The sequence below is a fragment of the Staurois parvus genome, unplaced genomic scaffold (genome assembly GCF_062004578.1).
Source record: "Staurois parvus isolate SC_StPar_1 unplaced genomic scaffold, SC_StPar_1.0 ptg000534l, whole genome shotgun sequence".
NCBI classification, from domain to species: Eukaryota; Metazoa; Chordata; class Amphibia; order Anura; family Ranidae; genus Staurois; species Staurois parvus.
The window spans coordinates 254,006-268,774 of NW_028318330.1; the positions used below are offsets into that span (position 1 = coordinate 254,006).

The window sequence follows — 14,769 nt, forward strand, 5'->3', positions numbered from 1 at the left end:
ATAGAAACAATGGATTCAGTCAGTGTGTGTGTTTCCTACAGATGGATCCAGTCATGGGAACCCACCAGAGAGATGTCCCCGTCCTCTGTATTCCCGGGATTCCACACAGGAAGGTCACACCATCCCTCACCATCATCAGGTAGATGAGGAACAATCACTGATAGTATCATTAGGATCTGTACATTATCTGCATTGTTACCATTGATGGCATTTTATTATATATTCAGAGTGGAAACCTGAGAGATCCTAAAGTTGAGGTTAAAGAAGAGATAAAAGAGGAGGAGGATGAGGATGGGGGGATGGAAGAGTCAGAGCTTCTAAAAGAACACAAAGATCTGTACCAGGACACCATGGTGGAGTCATCCAGCTACAGGAACCCACCAGAGAGATGTCCCTGTCCTCTGTATTCCCGGGATTCCACACATGAAGGTCACACCATCCCTCACCATCATCAGGTAGATGATGACAATTATTGGTAGTTGTGATTTATACACAGCATGTTTGTTACAATGAATGTTTTATTATATCTTTCAGAGTGGAATCCTCGGGGATGATAATATTGATGTTAAAGAAGAGTATAAAGAGGAGGATGAGGAGTATGGAGTGATGGAGGAGTTTTCAGAAGGACACAAGGATATGATGGAGCCACCTAATACCAGAAACCCACCAGAGAGATGTCCCCATCCTCTGTATTCCCGGGAGTCCACACAGCAAGGTCACACCATCCCTCACCATTGCAAGGTTGGTGGGATGGAGAATCTAGAACATGGACTTGTAGAGATGATGTGTGGATTGTTTATGTGATGTCACAATAATAATATATTGTCTTATATTTTATTTTCTTTCCTTCTCTTGGTTTAGGGTGAAGATCTGATAGATATAAAAGTTGAGGTGAAAGCAGAAGAAGAAGAGGCGTATGTGAGGGATGATCAGCAGTCTATGGAGGAGGATGGAATAACGGGGACATTTATAGAGGAGGACACTCCTACAGAGATCAGCACAGGTGGGTCATGAACACTAAATCCATTCCTCCACCCATACTGCTCACTGATTGGTCCAGAGTAGGGCGGGGACTGGGTGATATCAGCCTGTAATCCCCTGGTCACTTTCCTGAGCTGTGTTCCCCGTCCTGTATTCCTGGATTTCTCTCGGATAATCTTCCTTCTCTGTGCTGCAGACACAATTTATGTATCAGTTCTGGTTGTTTCCTCACTCTCTGACTAAGGTCCATGAATAAAGAAATGACCTGGTAGGAGATCAGAGGAGCCATTTCCTAGTTCCCTTGAGGGTGGAATTGTAAGCTCCTCAGAAACCAAGCTGCCTGATGTGGGCGGAGTCCTGGTTTGGGGGAACCAATCAGCTCCTGTCTAGTAATCCTCTTTGTCTTTGTATTTTAGTCCATGGCTGGGAGATGAGGAAAACCTCCGAGGATTGTCTCACTTTGTCTCCAGACTGGAAAGTAGAAGATGAGGACATCACACAGTATAGTCCAGGAGAAAACCCGGCTCCCTCCAATGTCCATCCGGCACCACCCAGTGTAGATGGACCAGCGGATTCCTCGTATCCTGAGGAACCTCAGACTGTGCGGGACCGGGCTGGCCTTCCAACATGGAAGAGCTTCTCCTGTAATGAGTGCGGGAAGTGTTTCCATTTCAAATCCAAACTTAACGTGCATAAAAGATCTCACACAGGGGAGAAACCATATTCTTGCCCTGAATGCGGGAAATGTTTTTCACAAAGGTCCAATCTTTACAGACATCAGAGATCGCATACGGGGCAAAAGCCGTATACCTGTCCTGAGTGTGGGAAATGTTTTTCAGACAATTCCAGTCTTTACACACATCAGAAATTGCACAAGGGGGAAAGGAAATATTCCTGTCCTGAGTGCGGGAAATGTTTTTTACGGAAGTCCAATGTTTACAAACATCGGCGGTCTCACACGGGGGAGAAGCCACATTCCTGTCCTGAGTGCGGGAAATGTTTTTCAGACAAGTTCAGTCTTTGCAAACATCAAAGGTCTCACACGGGGGAGAAGCCATATTTCTGTCCCCAGTGCGGGAAATGTTTTTCACAGAAGTCTACTCTTTACACACATCAGAGATCTCACACAGGGGAGAAGCCTTATTCCTGTGCTGAGTGCGGGAAATGTTTTTCAGTAAAGTCTAATCTTTATACACATCAGAGATCTCACACGGGGGAGCAGCCATATTCCTGTCCTGAGTGCGGAAAATGTTTTTCAGACAAGTTCAGTCTTTGCAAACATCAAAGGTGTCACACAGGAGAGAAGCCATATTCCTGTCCTGAGTGCGGGAAATGTTTTTCAGATATGTCCAATCTTTACAGACATCAGAGATCTCACACGGGGGAGAAGCCACTTTCCTGTCCTGAGTGATGGAAATGTTCTTCACTAAAGTCCTGTCTTCTTGTACATCAGGGGTCCCACACAACCCTGGAGGTGTATTAGTGCCTTGAGTGCGGGAAATGTCTTCTAGATGAATGTTGCTGGACATCCCAGCTCTCATGTGGGGAAGAAGCACACCCTGATATACACCTCAGATATACTCCATGGATGATCTTTATCATGGAAGAAACAGTCCATAAGGAGATCAGAGGTCACCAAAGACATGGATGAAGTGTGGGACCGGGTTGGCCATTGATGGCAGGAGAAGAATAAAAATGGAGTCCTGCCCTGTCATTGGCTGAGTACAGTTTGTGGTGTTAACTTTCGTAACTATTTACAGGCTTTTTTTTTTTTACTTGTTGAATGAATATGACACACCTTTGCTTAGGCATGATGAATATTGGCTGTATTTTATTTCATATAGTGATTTCCTATAGTCATCATCTCCATCTAGTGGCAATAATGAGGCACTGCTGTACTCTTTCCAATTCATGAACACTAGATGGCGCTACACTCTTGCATTGTTAGGTGCCTCCTCAGGCCACAGGAGCACTACATAGTGGAAGTGGTGCTCTGAAAGGCCCGGCAGACTTTTGGCATCTACTGTGGTAGTCGAAGTTCTTTCTCCTCCACCTTGTCTGGACGTTGTGCTGCAAGCGTATATATGCAGTGTAGGCGAGGATGACAGAAGTGAGGTGGTGCTTGTGCCTGTTTCCATGTCAGGCAGCACATCCATACATGCAGAGTATTCATGGAGAGTCTCCAAATGCTGTAAGCAGCTGGCAGTGTTCTCCCCCACAGGCCCACACACCCCAGATGTACATGGTTGCAGCCTGGATGACTCCTACTGGTAGACACAATGACTGGTCACAAGGTTCTTGGGGGCAGCACCAGCACACACCTTCATGATTGGGAGTGGCAGTGGGCACTGGTAGGCTGGGTGAGTGATCAACTGGGGTAACCAGGGCACAGTGCCTTCTCAGCGGACCAGGATCGCTGGATTGTCAGTCCTACTATATGGGTCAGCAGGGCCTATGTCTACTAGACGGCAGAAAGGTCGGGTCAAGGTCTCCTTTTTGAGACTCTGACTCTAATCACCTATCAGGTATTTCTGCAACCTCTAGGGATATCTTGCCTCCGATTCCTGTGTGATTATGGAAGAATCTATATTTGCTTGGTTAAGGGATAGCATAGCTTTTGGGATTGGTGCCGGTTGGACCTTTTAGGTCACAAACACATGTGTTCCCTTTCACCTCTCTCCTTGTTATGGAAGGGACCTGATGTAGGAAGCAAGAGCCAGATGACATTTTATACTGGAAGTAGGTCAAGGAAAGACTTCTTCATGGACTCTGCAATGCCCCAGGGAGAGCGAGTTCACTCAGAGAGGGTGTATGCTTCCAGTAGAGCCGGCAATCTCTGATCTCAACCAAAAGAATAGTTACTCTATTCAGAAGTTATCGGGAAGAGGGGCCACTCTGGTGCTGTCGGGGGGTAGGGAAAGCTCACATTTCCAACAATCTGCTGCTCCTTCTACTTCAACAAAAAGGTTTCCATTGCTGCTCTCAAGTTTCATGCTTTCCTCCGTATTCCCCATTTCCATTAGGAGTCCTGAGAATTCACTCCAGCTAAACAAGACTTCAGTTGAAGAGGCACCTCCACTCCTCTCACCTGAGCATGGTGGGGCCTGACTATGAGTTGGAATTCTGAGCCTTTCTGCTCCTCACCTTTTCCCTTCATTCTGCATAACAGATTTGTTCCTTCACAAACTCGTGATCTTCATTTGTTTCAGGGAGTGATTTCACAGAGGACAAGAGGTTCCTACTTTAGGCTCAAACCTTCTATGGTTTCAATACCAAACGGTGATGGTCATCTCATTATTATTATTATTATACAGTATTTATAAAGCGCTGATAGTTCGCTCAGTGCTGTACATTACAAAGGGAGACAGAACATGTGACAGAACAATACCAATACAATGCAAAACATGAGGGGATCGAGGGCCCTGCTCTTTCCAGCTTACAATCTAGGAGGGAGGGGATGGTGGCACAGGAGGAGATAGCTGTGGGGGATGGAGTGGTAGGAAGAGTGGAGGAGTTCGGCAAGTTAGCAGGGGGTGGGGTAGGCTTCCCTGAAGAGATGAGTTTTCAGGGTGCGCCTAAAGGAGAGGAGATTCAGATTCTCATTCTGGATCTGAAGTCATTGTGACAGCTCTCTTCATGAGTGGAAGTTCTAGATGGAATTTGTGTATCTAGTGATATGCTCTCTCCAGCTGGGAGTCTTCCGGGCATCAGTGGACATAAAGGGGGCCAACTTCCTGTTTCTTTCCTTTTCCAGAGGTCCCTGACATTTATGATGGAGGAATGTTATCTCCTGTTTGTGTCCTTACCGTTTGACCTGTCCACAATTCCTGATTCCCAGAGGTTCACTAGGGTCTTGGCTCTGATTCTGGGTCTTTTAATGGACTCTGGGTATTCCTATTGTAGGGTAAATGGATGACTTACTTCTCTACTCTTTTATTGGAACATACTGGGAGGGGATTTACTTTATACTGGCGTACACATAATCTGGTGCAGCTGTCCATAGTGACCAATCAGCTTCTAATTTTAGCTTGTTCAATAAAGCTTTGACAGTAAAACCTAGAAGCTGATTGGTTACTATGCACAGCTGCACCAGTTTTAGTAAATCCTCCTCAATGAGTCTCTCCTGATGCCCACTCAGAGATTGGTTGGGTTCTCCATTTTGGGTGCGCTACTCCAGGCTCACTTTGTTACTCCTGATTGGAATTTTGGGACCTGTCCCTGAAGTCTGCCCAGGTGAGAGTGGTTCTTCCTCCCGGGTAGACTCAGGTGACTTTGTTCAGGTCACTGGTAAGAATTCCTTCATTGGATTTTACCCGAGGTTCTTGGGAAGTAGGCTACCTTTTTCCCAGTGCTATTCCAGGCCTTTACTATGAAATGTCCTGATGGCGTGGAATGGGAGGTCACAATCATTAGATTCTGGACTGTTGGTTGTCTTTGAGATTGCTTTCTCCCTTTTTATTACCACAAGACTTGGTTGTTGTAGGTGGGGTTGCTGCTTCCAATGCTCTGATAGTGGGGGTGCTTAGTCTTGTTTTCCTGCATTGGTTGACATGACTGAAGGTCCCTGTGAGGGCACAATTAGATAACACCATGGCTGGGCATATGTAATTCATTAGAGAGGCCCCAGATGTCCGGTTCTTTGTGTTCCTGCTCTAGTAGCCATGCACCCTCCAGAAATAGAAGTTTTCAGGGTGGACTTTCCTCAGCTGCCAGCATTTGTCTCTGGAGGAGTCAGTTCTTCGTTCAGAGGTGATTGGCAACCCGTTGATTATGATTTACCTGTTGACCAGAGGTAGGTGATGGGTAGATTGCATCCCTTCATTGCTGGCCTTCTGGACCTGCACAGGAGTAGGGGTTGCATTTACTGGAACCAATCCCTTCTCACGCTGCAGATGAAAGCCAGCTTCTCCCTCAAGCTGGCAGTCAGCTGCTACCTGAGGAAAGGGGATTGGTTCCAGTAAATGCAGCCCCCAATGTTCCTCCTGTCCCCTTCCTTCTTCTGCCTGGCCACTCTGTGTGCTCTCCATCAGTGCTGTTGACTTCTCATCCTCTCATTCCCCACCGGCTGCTGTGGATGATCTTCCAGATGGTGATTGGGAGCGCTGATCACTCGCTGTGTTCATTCATAACTGAGACATAGTAAACTGTATTTGCTATGCTTCAGTTTGTGAATGAACAGAATCATTCCACAACAGAGTTGTTAAAATAAAACCACAAAAATAAAATGGTAAAAACTAATAAAAAAAAAATAAAGTTGTAAAAAATATAATTTAAAATTAAAAACTACTGACACCATCCGCTGCCTACTGACACCATCCTCTGCTCTACTGCCATCATCCTCTGCCATACTGCCACCATCCACTGCTCTACTGCCATCATCCTCTGCCATACTGCCACCATCCACTGCTCTACTGCCATCAACCTCTGGCATACTGCCACCATCCACTGCTCTGACTGACACCATTCACTGCCCTACTGACACGTTCACTGCTCTACTGCCATCATCCTCTGCCATATTGCCACCATTCACTGCTCTGACTGACACCATTCACTGCTCTACTGACACGTTCACTGCTCTACTGCCATCATCCTCTGCCATACTGCCACCATTCACTGCTCTGACTGACACCATTCACTGCTCTACTGACACGTTCACTGCTCTACTGACACGTTCACTGCTCTACTGCCATCATCCTCTGCCATACTGCCACCATTCACTGCTCTGACTGACACCATTCACTGCTCTACTAACACATTCACTGCTCTACTGACACGTTCACTGCTCTACTGACAGACACTGTGCACTTTTAAGGTAGGCAAAGTTTATATTTTTACAATGACTTTTTAATTATATTTTTCTAAGTTTTCCTTTCTATTTAGTTAGGCCTTGCTAGTTAAATTCCTAAAAAAGAGCAGTGAACCATGATATCTACCTGAACTACATAAGAGTCACGCACTACAAGGGGACTTCCTGTCTGTTGTTCCAGTGTCCAATCACCTGTAGGTGGTGCAGGATAGTAGGGATGTAATAAGATGCTGTGTGTCCCGTCATGTACCCAACAAATGGCTTTTACAGGTCAACCAAAAATCCTATTTGTCTAAGAAGCCCCGAGAAACCTTTGGAGGACCCCTGGCTGAGGAAGGCTGGACTAGGCAGTCAGATATCCCCCCCTTGGTGGGAGTGGAGGTGACCCCTCTACATAGTAGCCAACATTCCATATAAATTTCTAGGGACACCTTCTTTTTCTCTGTGTCCAGCAAACCATCATGGGTGGAGAATGCACTTTAATTAGGGGTGGGGCATTCGTTTGAAAAGCTTGTGACTCTAGAAGAAGCATATTGATGATCTATTGTACAATCAGATGTGATAACTACACACAGGAAGATTGACCACAATACAGACAGACACCGAGGTCTCGTTCATCACTGGCAGCATTTATGGATTTGGTTATCTGGACAGCTTTTAGGGCTTATTTACATGTTCAGCAGACCTTACCACCCCTCTGAAGAGTGATCCGTGGTGGATCAATTTTCATAGAGCTGTTGACAGGCAGCCAGGAGGCAATATATAGCCACGTGTATTCACACAGCCTGGAGCACTGCACAAAGAGGGGTGAGAAGAGGGACAGGATGAAGAGGGGTGAGGAGGGAGAAGAGGGGCTGAGGAGGAGGAATAGGGGGTGAGGAGGAGGAATAGGGGGTGAGGAGGGAGAAGAGGGGGTGAGGAGGAGGGATTAGGGGGTGAGGAGGGACAGAGGATGAAAAGAGGGGAGGTGGGAGAAGAGGAACAGAGGATGAAGAGATGTGAGGAGGGAGAAGAGGGACAGAGGATGAAGAGGGGGTGAGGAGGGAGAAGAGGGGGTGAGGAGGAATAGGGGGTGAGGAGGAGGGATAGGGGGTGAGGAGGGAGAAAAGGGGGTGAGGAGGGAGAAGAGGGGTGAGGAGAGAGAAGAGGGTGCAAGGAGGGAGAATATGGAGCGAGGAGGGAGAAGAGGGACAGAGGATGAAGAGGGGTGAGGAGAGAGAGGAGGGAGAAAAGGAGGTGAGGAGGGAGAAGAGGGGGTGAGGATGAGGGATAGGGGGTGAGGAGGGAGAAGAGGGACAGAGGATGAAGAGGGGTGAGGAGAGAGAGGAGGGAGAAGAGGAGGTGAGGAGGAGGAAAAGGAGGTGAGAGAGAAGAGAGGGTGAGGAGGAGGTGACTGGAGCAGCAAGGAGGGGGTAAGGAGGGTGTAGAAGGGGGAAGTGAATAGGGGACAAAAAGCTGGAAAGGAGAAGAGGGGGATGGGAAGGTGATAGGTGGATGGGGAGATGAGGAGGGGATGAAGGAGGGAAACGATGGTGAAGTGGGGGACTGGGAGCTGAAAAGGGTGATGGGGTGGGGAGGTGATAACGAGGAAGAGTGAGTGAGATCAAAATGGGGCTGAAGAGGGGGAAGGGAGAAGGACAGAGGATAAAGGTGGGGACAGTTCAGTGATGAGGGGAAGGAAGGATGAATGGGGTGAGGAGGGGGACACGGGTTGTAAGTGGGGGTGTGATGGATTTGGTAAAATGCCTATTTTGTTTCCTATTGAATATATATATATATACGCTATTTCTATAAGTTTTATAAATATTTACTTTTATACTTTAATACATATGTTGTGTGAATATTTTCTGCCTGCTGGGCTTTGTGGTACTATAAGAAATCCTTGCTTAAGAAATGTCTGCTCACACACACAGACCCCCTCCCACCATGTGATTTGGGAAACAAAGGAATGTTTTTCTTCTCTATAAGATAAGATGGAAGAAGATCACACCTATACCATGACGGAGATTGTTTTCGTGTGGAAATGACCAATCAAAGACTAATATTTTGCTTATGCTGTTGTCACATGACTCTCGCATCATTCTGCATATATAAGTTCACTTTCTCATTATAATAAACTAGAAGTGTTCATAGACTGAACTTGTGTGTCAGCGTGAGTCCCTTCCAATGTGCGCACATTTCAAAGCTAGCATCATAAATTAGGACAGGAACAGATAAGCAGTGGACGATTTCAGTCCGTGACTAAAACAATTGGTGCCAAGAAACCCGGGAACTCTGAGTAATGAACCTGCAGCCAGCTGACATGAAAAGGGCATTAGCTGTCAGTCAAACTGGACAGGCCGGAGATTGATCGCCTCTGGAGCATGGTAAGATATATTTTGCTATCTTACCATTGCTTATCCTGTCTTTGTTGTTGATTCATACCTGTGCCTAGTACGGCTGCTAAAGGTCACTAAAAGCAGGTAACCTTGCTTGCCCGGAGTTTATTTAAATATACCTGCATGTGCTTATCTGTTACCTGGGTCTCTGTTGTGTGTTTTTATGTATCAGTCTTGAGGTGGAAGAGGAGTGGACCTACTGAGGGTTTTGACACATAATTTCTCTGGGTGTGTGGTAACCTTGTGTGTTGACCACAAGAGAGGAGGTGGCGGGTTACACGTCACTGTAGTGTGACAGCGGGGTGCCGTAACTGTTTGTGTGGGTTACGAAGATTTACTCAGTGATCTGTACTCATAGCCCACCAAGATAGACTGATATGTTATGTCCTAAATGTGTGTCTGTGAGTTAATGTTTGCCGTTCATAACAGAAGGTTGGGGTTTGTTAAGGGTTAAGGAAAGTCTGGACAGCAGCCTGTGAAGTGTCTTAGATTTTTGTTAGGAAGGACCAGAGACAGGAGGAGATGGGTCAGACGCTGATAAGACCCCTAGAAAGGAATGTTAGCACGTGACCTGGTTGCACAGAGGGAGGGGGAGCAGTATGTGAAGGGATTAGTTAAGTTAGTGAAAGTATGTGGAATCACAGATAAGGGAGGTCGTTTACAGCCAAAAGAATGGCGAAGAAAAAAAAAAAAAGGAGAAGAAAGATGTCTTAGTTGACAAAGAATTTTGCTGAAGACAGCAAGAAGCTTGGTATAATGTAGCCAAAGTTATCCACAAAGAGTAGTGGACAGAACAGGTATTGCTACAGAGAATAAAAAAAAAAAAAACTGTTTATGTGTACCATTAATGTGTTAAATATTGAAAAAGATTACTGGCATGTCATATTGTGAAGAGGTGTGAAGGAAGTGAAGCAGTTAAAAAGTTATCTAAAGTAGCGAAAGTTTGTAAGCTGAAGGTCAGGACTGGCATAAATCATTGTAGGAACAGAGAGGAATGTTATGTGATAAAGGTTTGCTGAACGTGACAGACGTTTGGTACAAAACTGTAAAAGCGTTGCATAAAGGATAGTTAGAAGAAATTCAAGAAAAAGGCGATTGTATAATGTATGTGTATCACAAAATTGTAATTGGAAGTGTGCTAAAACCACCGCCCTATGTTGGAATGTGGGGTGGAGGAGGGGAGGGACAGCCCTGCCCTTCATCTAACGCCCACTTTATGCCCACCACCCCAGCCCTGCCCTTCATCTAACGCCTACTTTATGCCCACCACCCCAGCCCTGCCCAGTACACTTCCTGATGGCAGCCATCTTGCTGCTCCTGCTTTGTCCCTTCCTGCCCAGCCCAGTACACTTCCTGATGGCAGCCATCCTGCTGCTCCTGCTTTGTCCCTTCCTGCCCAGCCCAGTACACTTCCTGGAGGCGGCCATATTGGTACACCAAATTAGACAAATGGAAGGCCAACGCCTCGAGTGAGCCGCCTCTACCCAGTGTGTCCGGTCTTACAAGTCAATGGTACATTCTACGTAGCACCGGATGTGCTGAGCAGAATCCAAAGTTGTTTATGGTCCACAGGACCCAAAGATATTGGACGTTTAAAAGGTACCCCCAATTATGGTGGAACTGAAGCCTGGAGCTCCCCTACCCAGGAAACCACAGTACCCACTGAAACCAGCGCAATCCAAGGCCATTTCGAAGCAGGTCAAGTCCCTTGTGGTAAACTGTGCACTCATACCTTGTACCTCTCCATGTAATACACTTTTGTTCCCGATAAGAAAAGAAGACACCCAAAGGAGAACCAGAGAAGTACAGGATGGTACAGGACCTCCGAGCAGTGAATGAAGCCACTGTCTTAGAGACACCTATCGTTCCAAATCCCCACACTTTACTCACAGGGGTACCTCCAACAGCAAAGTATTTCACCGTGTATCTTTCCTGCAGATATTTCTTCGTTTTTTTATCCATGAGGGGCGGCAATACACCTGGGCAGTTATGCCACAAGGGGGCGCAAAATTTCCTGAGCCAGTTTGCCAAAGCCATGACCACCATACTGGGCACGTGGCAAAAGGAACATTCGGCAGTGGTCCTTCTTTAATATGTGGATGACTTTTCCTCTGTGCTGATGACCTGCCCACGGCTGAAGAAGCCTCAGAGAGTTTACTATGTTACTTGGCACACCAAGGCTGTAAGGCCTCTAAACCGAAGTTGCAATGGTGCTCTACAACAGTCGTGTTCCTGGGCCACTGCCTCTCACATGGAACAAGGCATCTTACGGAGGAAAGAGTTAAGGCCATCCAGAACTTGCCACTCCCTTTAGGCCAGAAGCCACTCCATGCCTTTCTTGACCTCATATCCTACTGTAGGTCATGGATTCCTTATGTTTCTTGGTTTATGCAACCACTCTACGATGCTCTCAAGTCTGAGCCCTTCCATCTGTCCGAAGAGGCCGCCTCCAACTTTTTGGCTCTAAAACGCTTACTTTCTTCAGCCCCAGCCCTAGGTCTACCAGACTACGAGAAACCTTTCAAACTGTTCGTGTCTGAACGCCAAGGCCATGGCACAGGAGTATTGGCCCAGACCCACGGAAACTGCCTACGACCTGTAGGCTACTACTCATGCCGTTTGGACCCAGTGGCTAGAGGAGCACCCTCGTGTCTGCGTGCAGTTTTTGCTGCTCCAGCTCTGCTGGATAAGACCTCTGATATCGTACTGGGACATGAACTTGTTCTTCTGGCACCGTATGCCATTGCTGCCATTTTAAACCAAGTCCAACCTAAACATTTGTCCACAACGAGGCATCTTAGACTACAGTGTTCCCTCCAATTTCCTGATAATGTCACTCTCCTGCGTTGCCAAACCCTGAATCCGGCCACTCTCCTCCCAATTGCTGAGGGGGGTAATGAAGGTAATGCAGAAAGTGGAGAGGATGATGGAGCCACTGAGCCTCATAATTTTCTTGAAGTGATGAAAATGGAAATCTTCCATCTCCCCACAGTGAGTGAAACACCACTGCAGGACCCAGACTTCACCTTTTTTGTTGATGGTTCCAGATATGCAGACGATGGAGGCAAATATTATACAGGATTTGTGGTCACTACTGCAGACACAGTCCTACAGGCAAGAGCCCTATCGCCAGCAATATCTGCACAGGGAGCTGAATTTCAAGCACTTACAACAGCATGCCAGATGGTGGAAGGAAAAAGGGCCAATATCTACACAGACTCCAGATATGCCTTTGGGGTGGCCCATGACTTTGGACCCACATGGAAGGCAAGAGGATTTATGACTGCGGCAGGTACGTCCAAAAGACATGGAGCAGCCATTGGACAACTGCTGGAAGCACTCCTTCTACCCATTCAAGTGGCTATTCTGAAGGTAAAAGCTCATGGGAAATTAAACTCTTCAGAAGCCAAAGGCAATAATCTGGCGGCAAAACGAGCGGCCATGGGATCACCAGAAATGGAAGGAGAGGTGACCGGAGAGTGGGAACCAATATTCACCTTACAGACCATACCTGTGGACAGAAGCTACCTCAAGGAATTCCAAGAAGCAGCAAATTCAGAAGAAAAAGAAAGCTGGAGATGGAGAGGAGCTATTCTCAAAGACGGTCTGTTTGAGTGCAACAAGAGGCTTTGTTTACCCAAGAATATGTTTCCAGCTGTAGTCCAGTGGGCACACGGAGCAGCCCATCTGTCAAAGAGCCTCATGAACTCTTTTATTAACAAGTACGATATAGCGCCTGGAATCACCACATTGACGAACAATTTTTGCAGAACATGTGCCATCTGTCCAAAAATGCAATCCGGGACGCACAGAGAAGACACTACAGAAACACTTGGCCAAACCCCTATACCCTTTTCATAGGATACAAATTGACCATATCCAGATGCCAAAGAGTGGGTGGTTGAGTACACCCTAGTGGTGTTGGACATGGTTTCCAGCTGGCCAGAGGCCTTTGCTGTAACTAACATGACTGCTAAAACAACTGCGAAGAAACTCCTCACTGAGGTTGTATGCAGATATGGGCTTCCAAAGGTGATAGAGAGTGACCAGGGCCCCGCCTTCACAGCTTCAGTAAGCAATGAAATATGGGCGGCATTAGGAGTCACTCTGGCGTTCCATACCCCCTATCACCCCCAAAGTAGTGAAAAAATAGAAAGAATGCTAAAAAATGGCCCAAGAGACTGGCATGAGTTGGCCAGACAGTCTGTTTATTGCCCTATGTAGTGTCAGATACACACCAAGAGGAGAACACTCCCTATCCCCTTATGAGATTTTGTTTAGCTCAGCCCCCAGACTTGGTTGTTATTTTCCAGAACAGTTGCAATTACAATGTGATGTGTTAACTGATTATGTGACTGTATTATCACGTGAATTAACCCGTATCCATGTCCAAGTGTTTTCTCCATTCCAGATTCTGAGTCAGATACAGGAACTCACAGCCTATTACCCGGAGATTGGGTATTAGTAAAGACATTTATGAGGAAACATTCCCTTGAGCCAAGATATGATGGTCCCTTCCAAGTTCTGCTGACCACAGCCCCTTCTGACAAGGTGGCCGGGAAGAACACTTGGATACACGCCTCCCACTGCAAGAATGTCCCAAACCCTGAGGAAAAGGTGTCATGTACACCATGACAACTATGTTGTATATCCTTTTTCTAATGAGTCTGACAGAGGCTCAACAGGTGGATATCACCGAAATATAGGTGACACCACTATATTTTGGTACAACTCATCCAACACTCATGTAGCTATTTACACCTTTGATTTCTGTAGTATAGATCCCATGTGGTGCTATGACCATAATCTATATGATCTTGACACAACGAGCATGTTCCAATAGTAGTGACCAGGTATACATATGTGTCATGGATGATTACTGGGGACCAAAAGATTAGAATAAGATTGGAAGGGATTTGGACTGGTGAGTATGCCCTTGCAAAGGCCATTATGCCTCTCCACATCCTAGCAGAAAATACCCCTGACCCAACGCCTGGCCGTAGGAGGAAACGAAAAGCTCCTTCTGGTAGTTTTGACCCACATGTGTATATAGATGCCATTGGAGTCCCAAGGGGGGTGTCTAATAAATTTAAAGCCAGAGACCAAGTAAAGCAGGCTTTGAATCCCTGATTCCCATGATAACTGTTAATAAAAATGTAGATTAGATAAATTACATATACTACAACCAACAGAGGTTTGTGAATTACACCAGGGATGCCCTCCAAGGAATCGTTGACCAGTTAGCCCCTACATCCTACATGACATTCCAGAATAGAATGGCTCTGGACATGATTCTAGCAGAAAAAGGAGGTGTCTGTAAAATGATAGAAGGAACCGGAACATGTTGTACATATATTCCTGACAATGCTGGCTCGAATGGTAAGGTTACTCTGTCTATGAAGAAATTGGAAGATCTGTCAGTTGAGTTGAAAAAGAATTCAGGGATCACAGACTTGTGGGATCAATATTTCAGTTGGATGAGTGGGTGGGAAAAGATACTTGCCCAAATAGGGGTAACTGTACTAATAATTCTGATTCTCCTGGTCCTGGTTGTATGCTGTGTTATACCATGTGTGAGGAAATTGATGAGCAAAGTTGTAGACA

The 14,769-nt window shown here is 46.3% G+C and overlaps 2 protein-coding genes across 2 annotated transcripts in view; both read left to right on the forward strand.

Moving 5' to 3' along the window:
- Positions 1 to 229: 229 nt before the first annotated feature.
- Positions 230 to 1,014, forward strand: LOC149451511 (uncharacterized). Its single transcript, XM_089690572.1, has 3 exons — positions 230 to 455; positions 535 to 741; positions 862 to 1,014. The coding sequence occupies exons 1-3, from the start codon at positions 300 to 302 to the stop codon at positions 1,012 to 1,014; spliced, it is 516 nt and encodes a 171-aa protein (XP_089546698.1). The 5' UTR covers positions 230 to 299.
- Positions 1,015 to 1,356: 342 nt separating this feature from the next.
- The window catches only part of LOC149451512 (uncharacterized), a 56,493-nt gene continuing 43,080 nt past the window's right edge, over positions 1,357 to 14,769 (forward strand). Inside the window, exon 1 of the mRNA XM_089690583.1 lies at positions 1,357 to 2,268. Coding sequence (XP_089546709.1) covers positions 1,412 to 2,268 — 857 coding nt within the window. The 5' untranslated portion in view covers positions 1,357 to 1,411. The remainder of the gene's footprint in view (positions 2,269 to 14,769) is intronic.

Coding starts and splice junctions, on each gene's coding strand:
- LOC149451511 (XM_089690572.1), top strand. CDS start 300: ATGGAAGAGTCAGAGCTTCTAAAAGAACACAAAGATCTGTACCAGGAC. Junction 456..534: donor CCATCCCTCACCATCATCAG/GTAGATGATGAC, acceptor TATATCTTTCAG/AGTGGAATCCTCGGGGATGA. Junction 742..861: donor CCATCCCTCACCATTGCAAG/GTTGGTGGGATG, acceptor CTCTTGGTTTAG/GGTGAAGATCTGATAGATAT.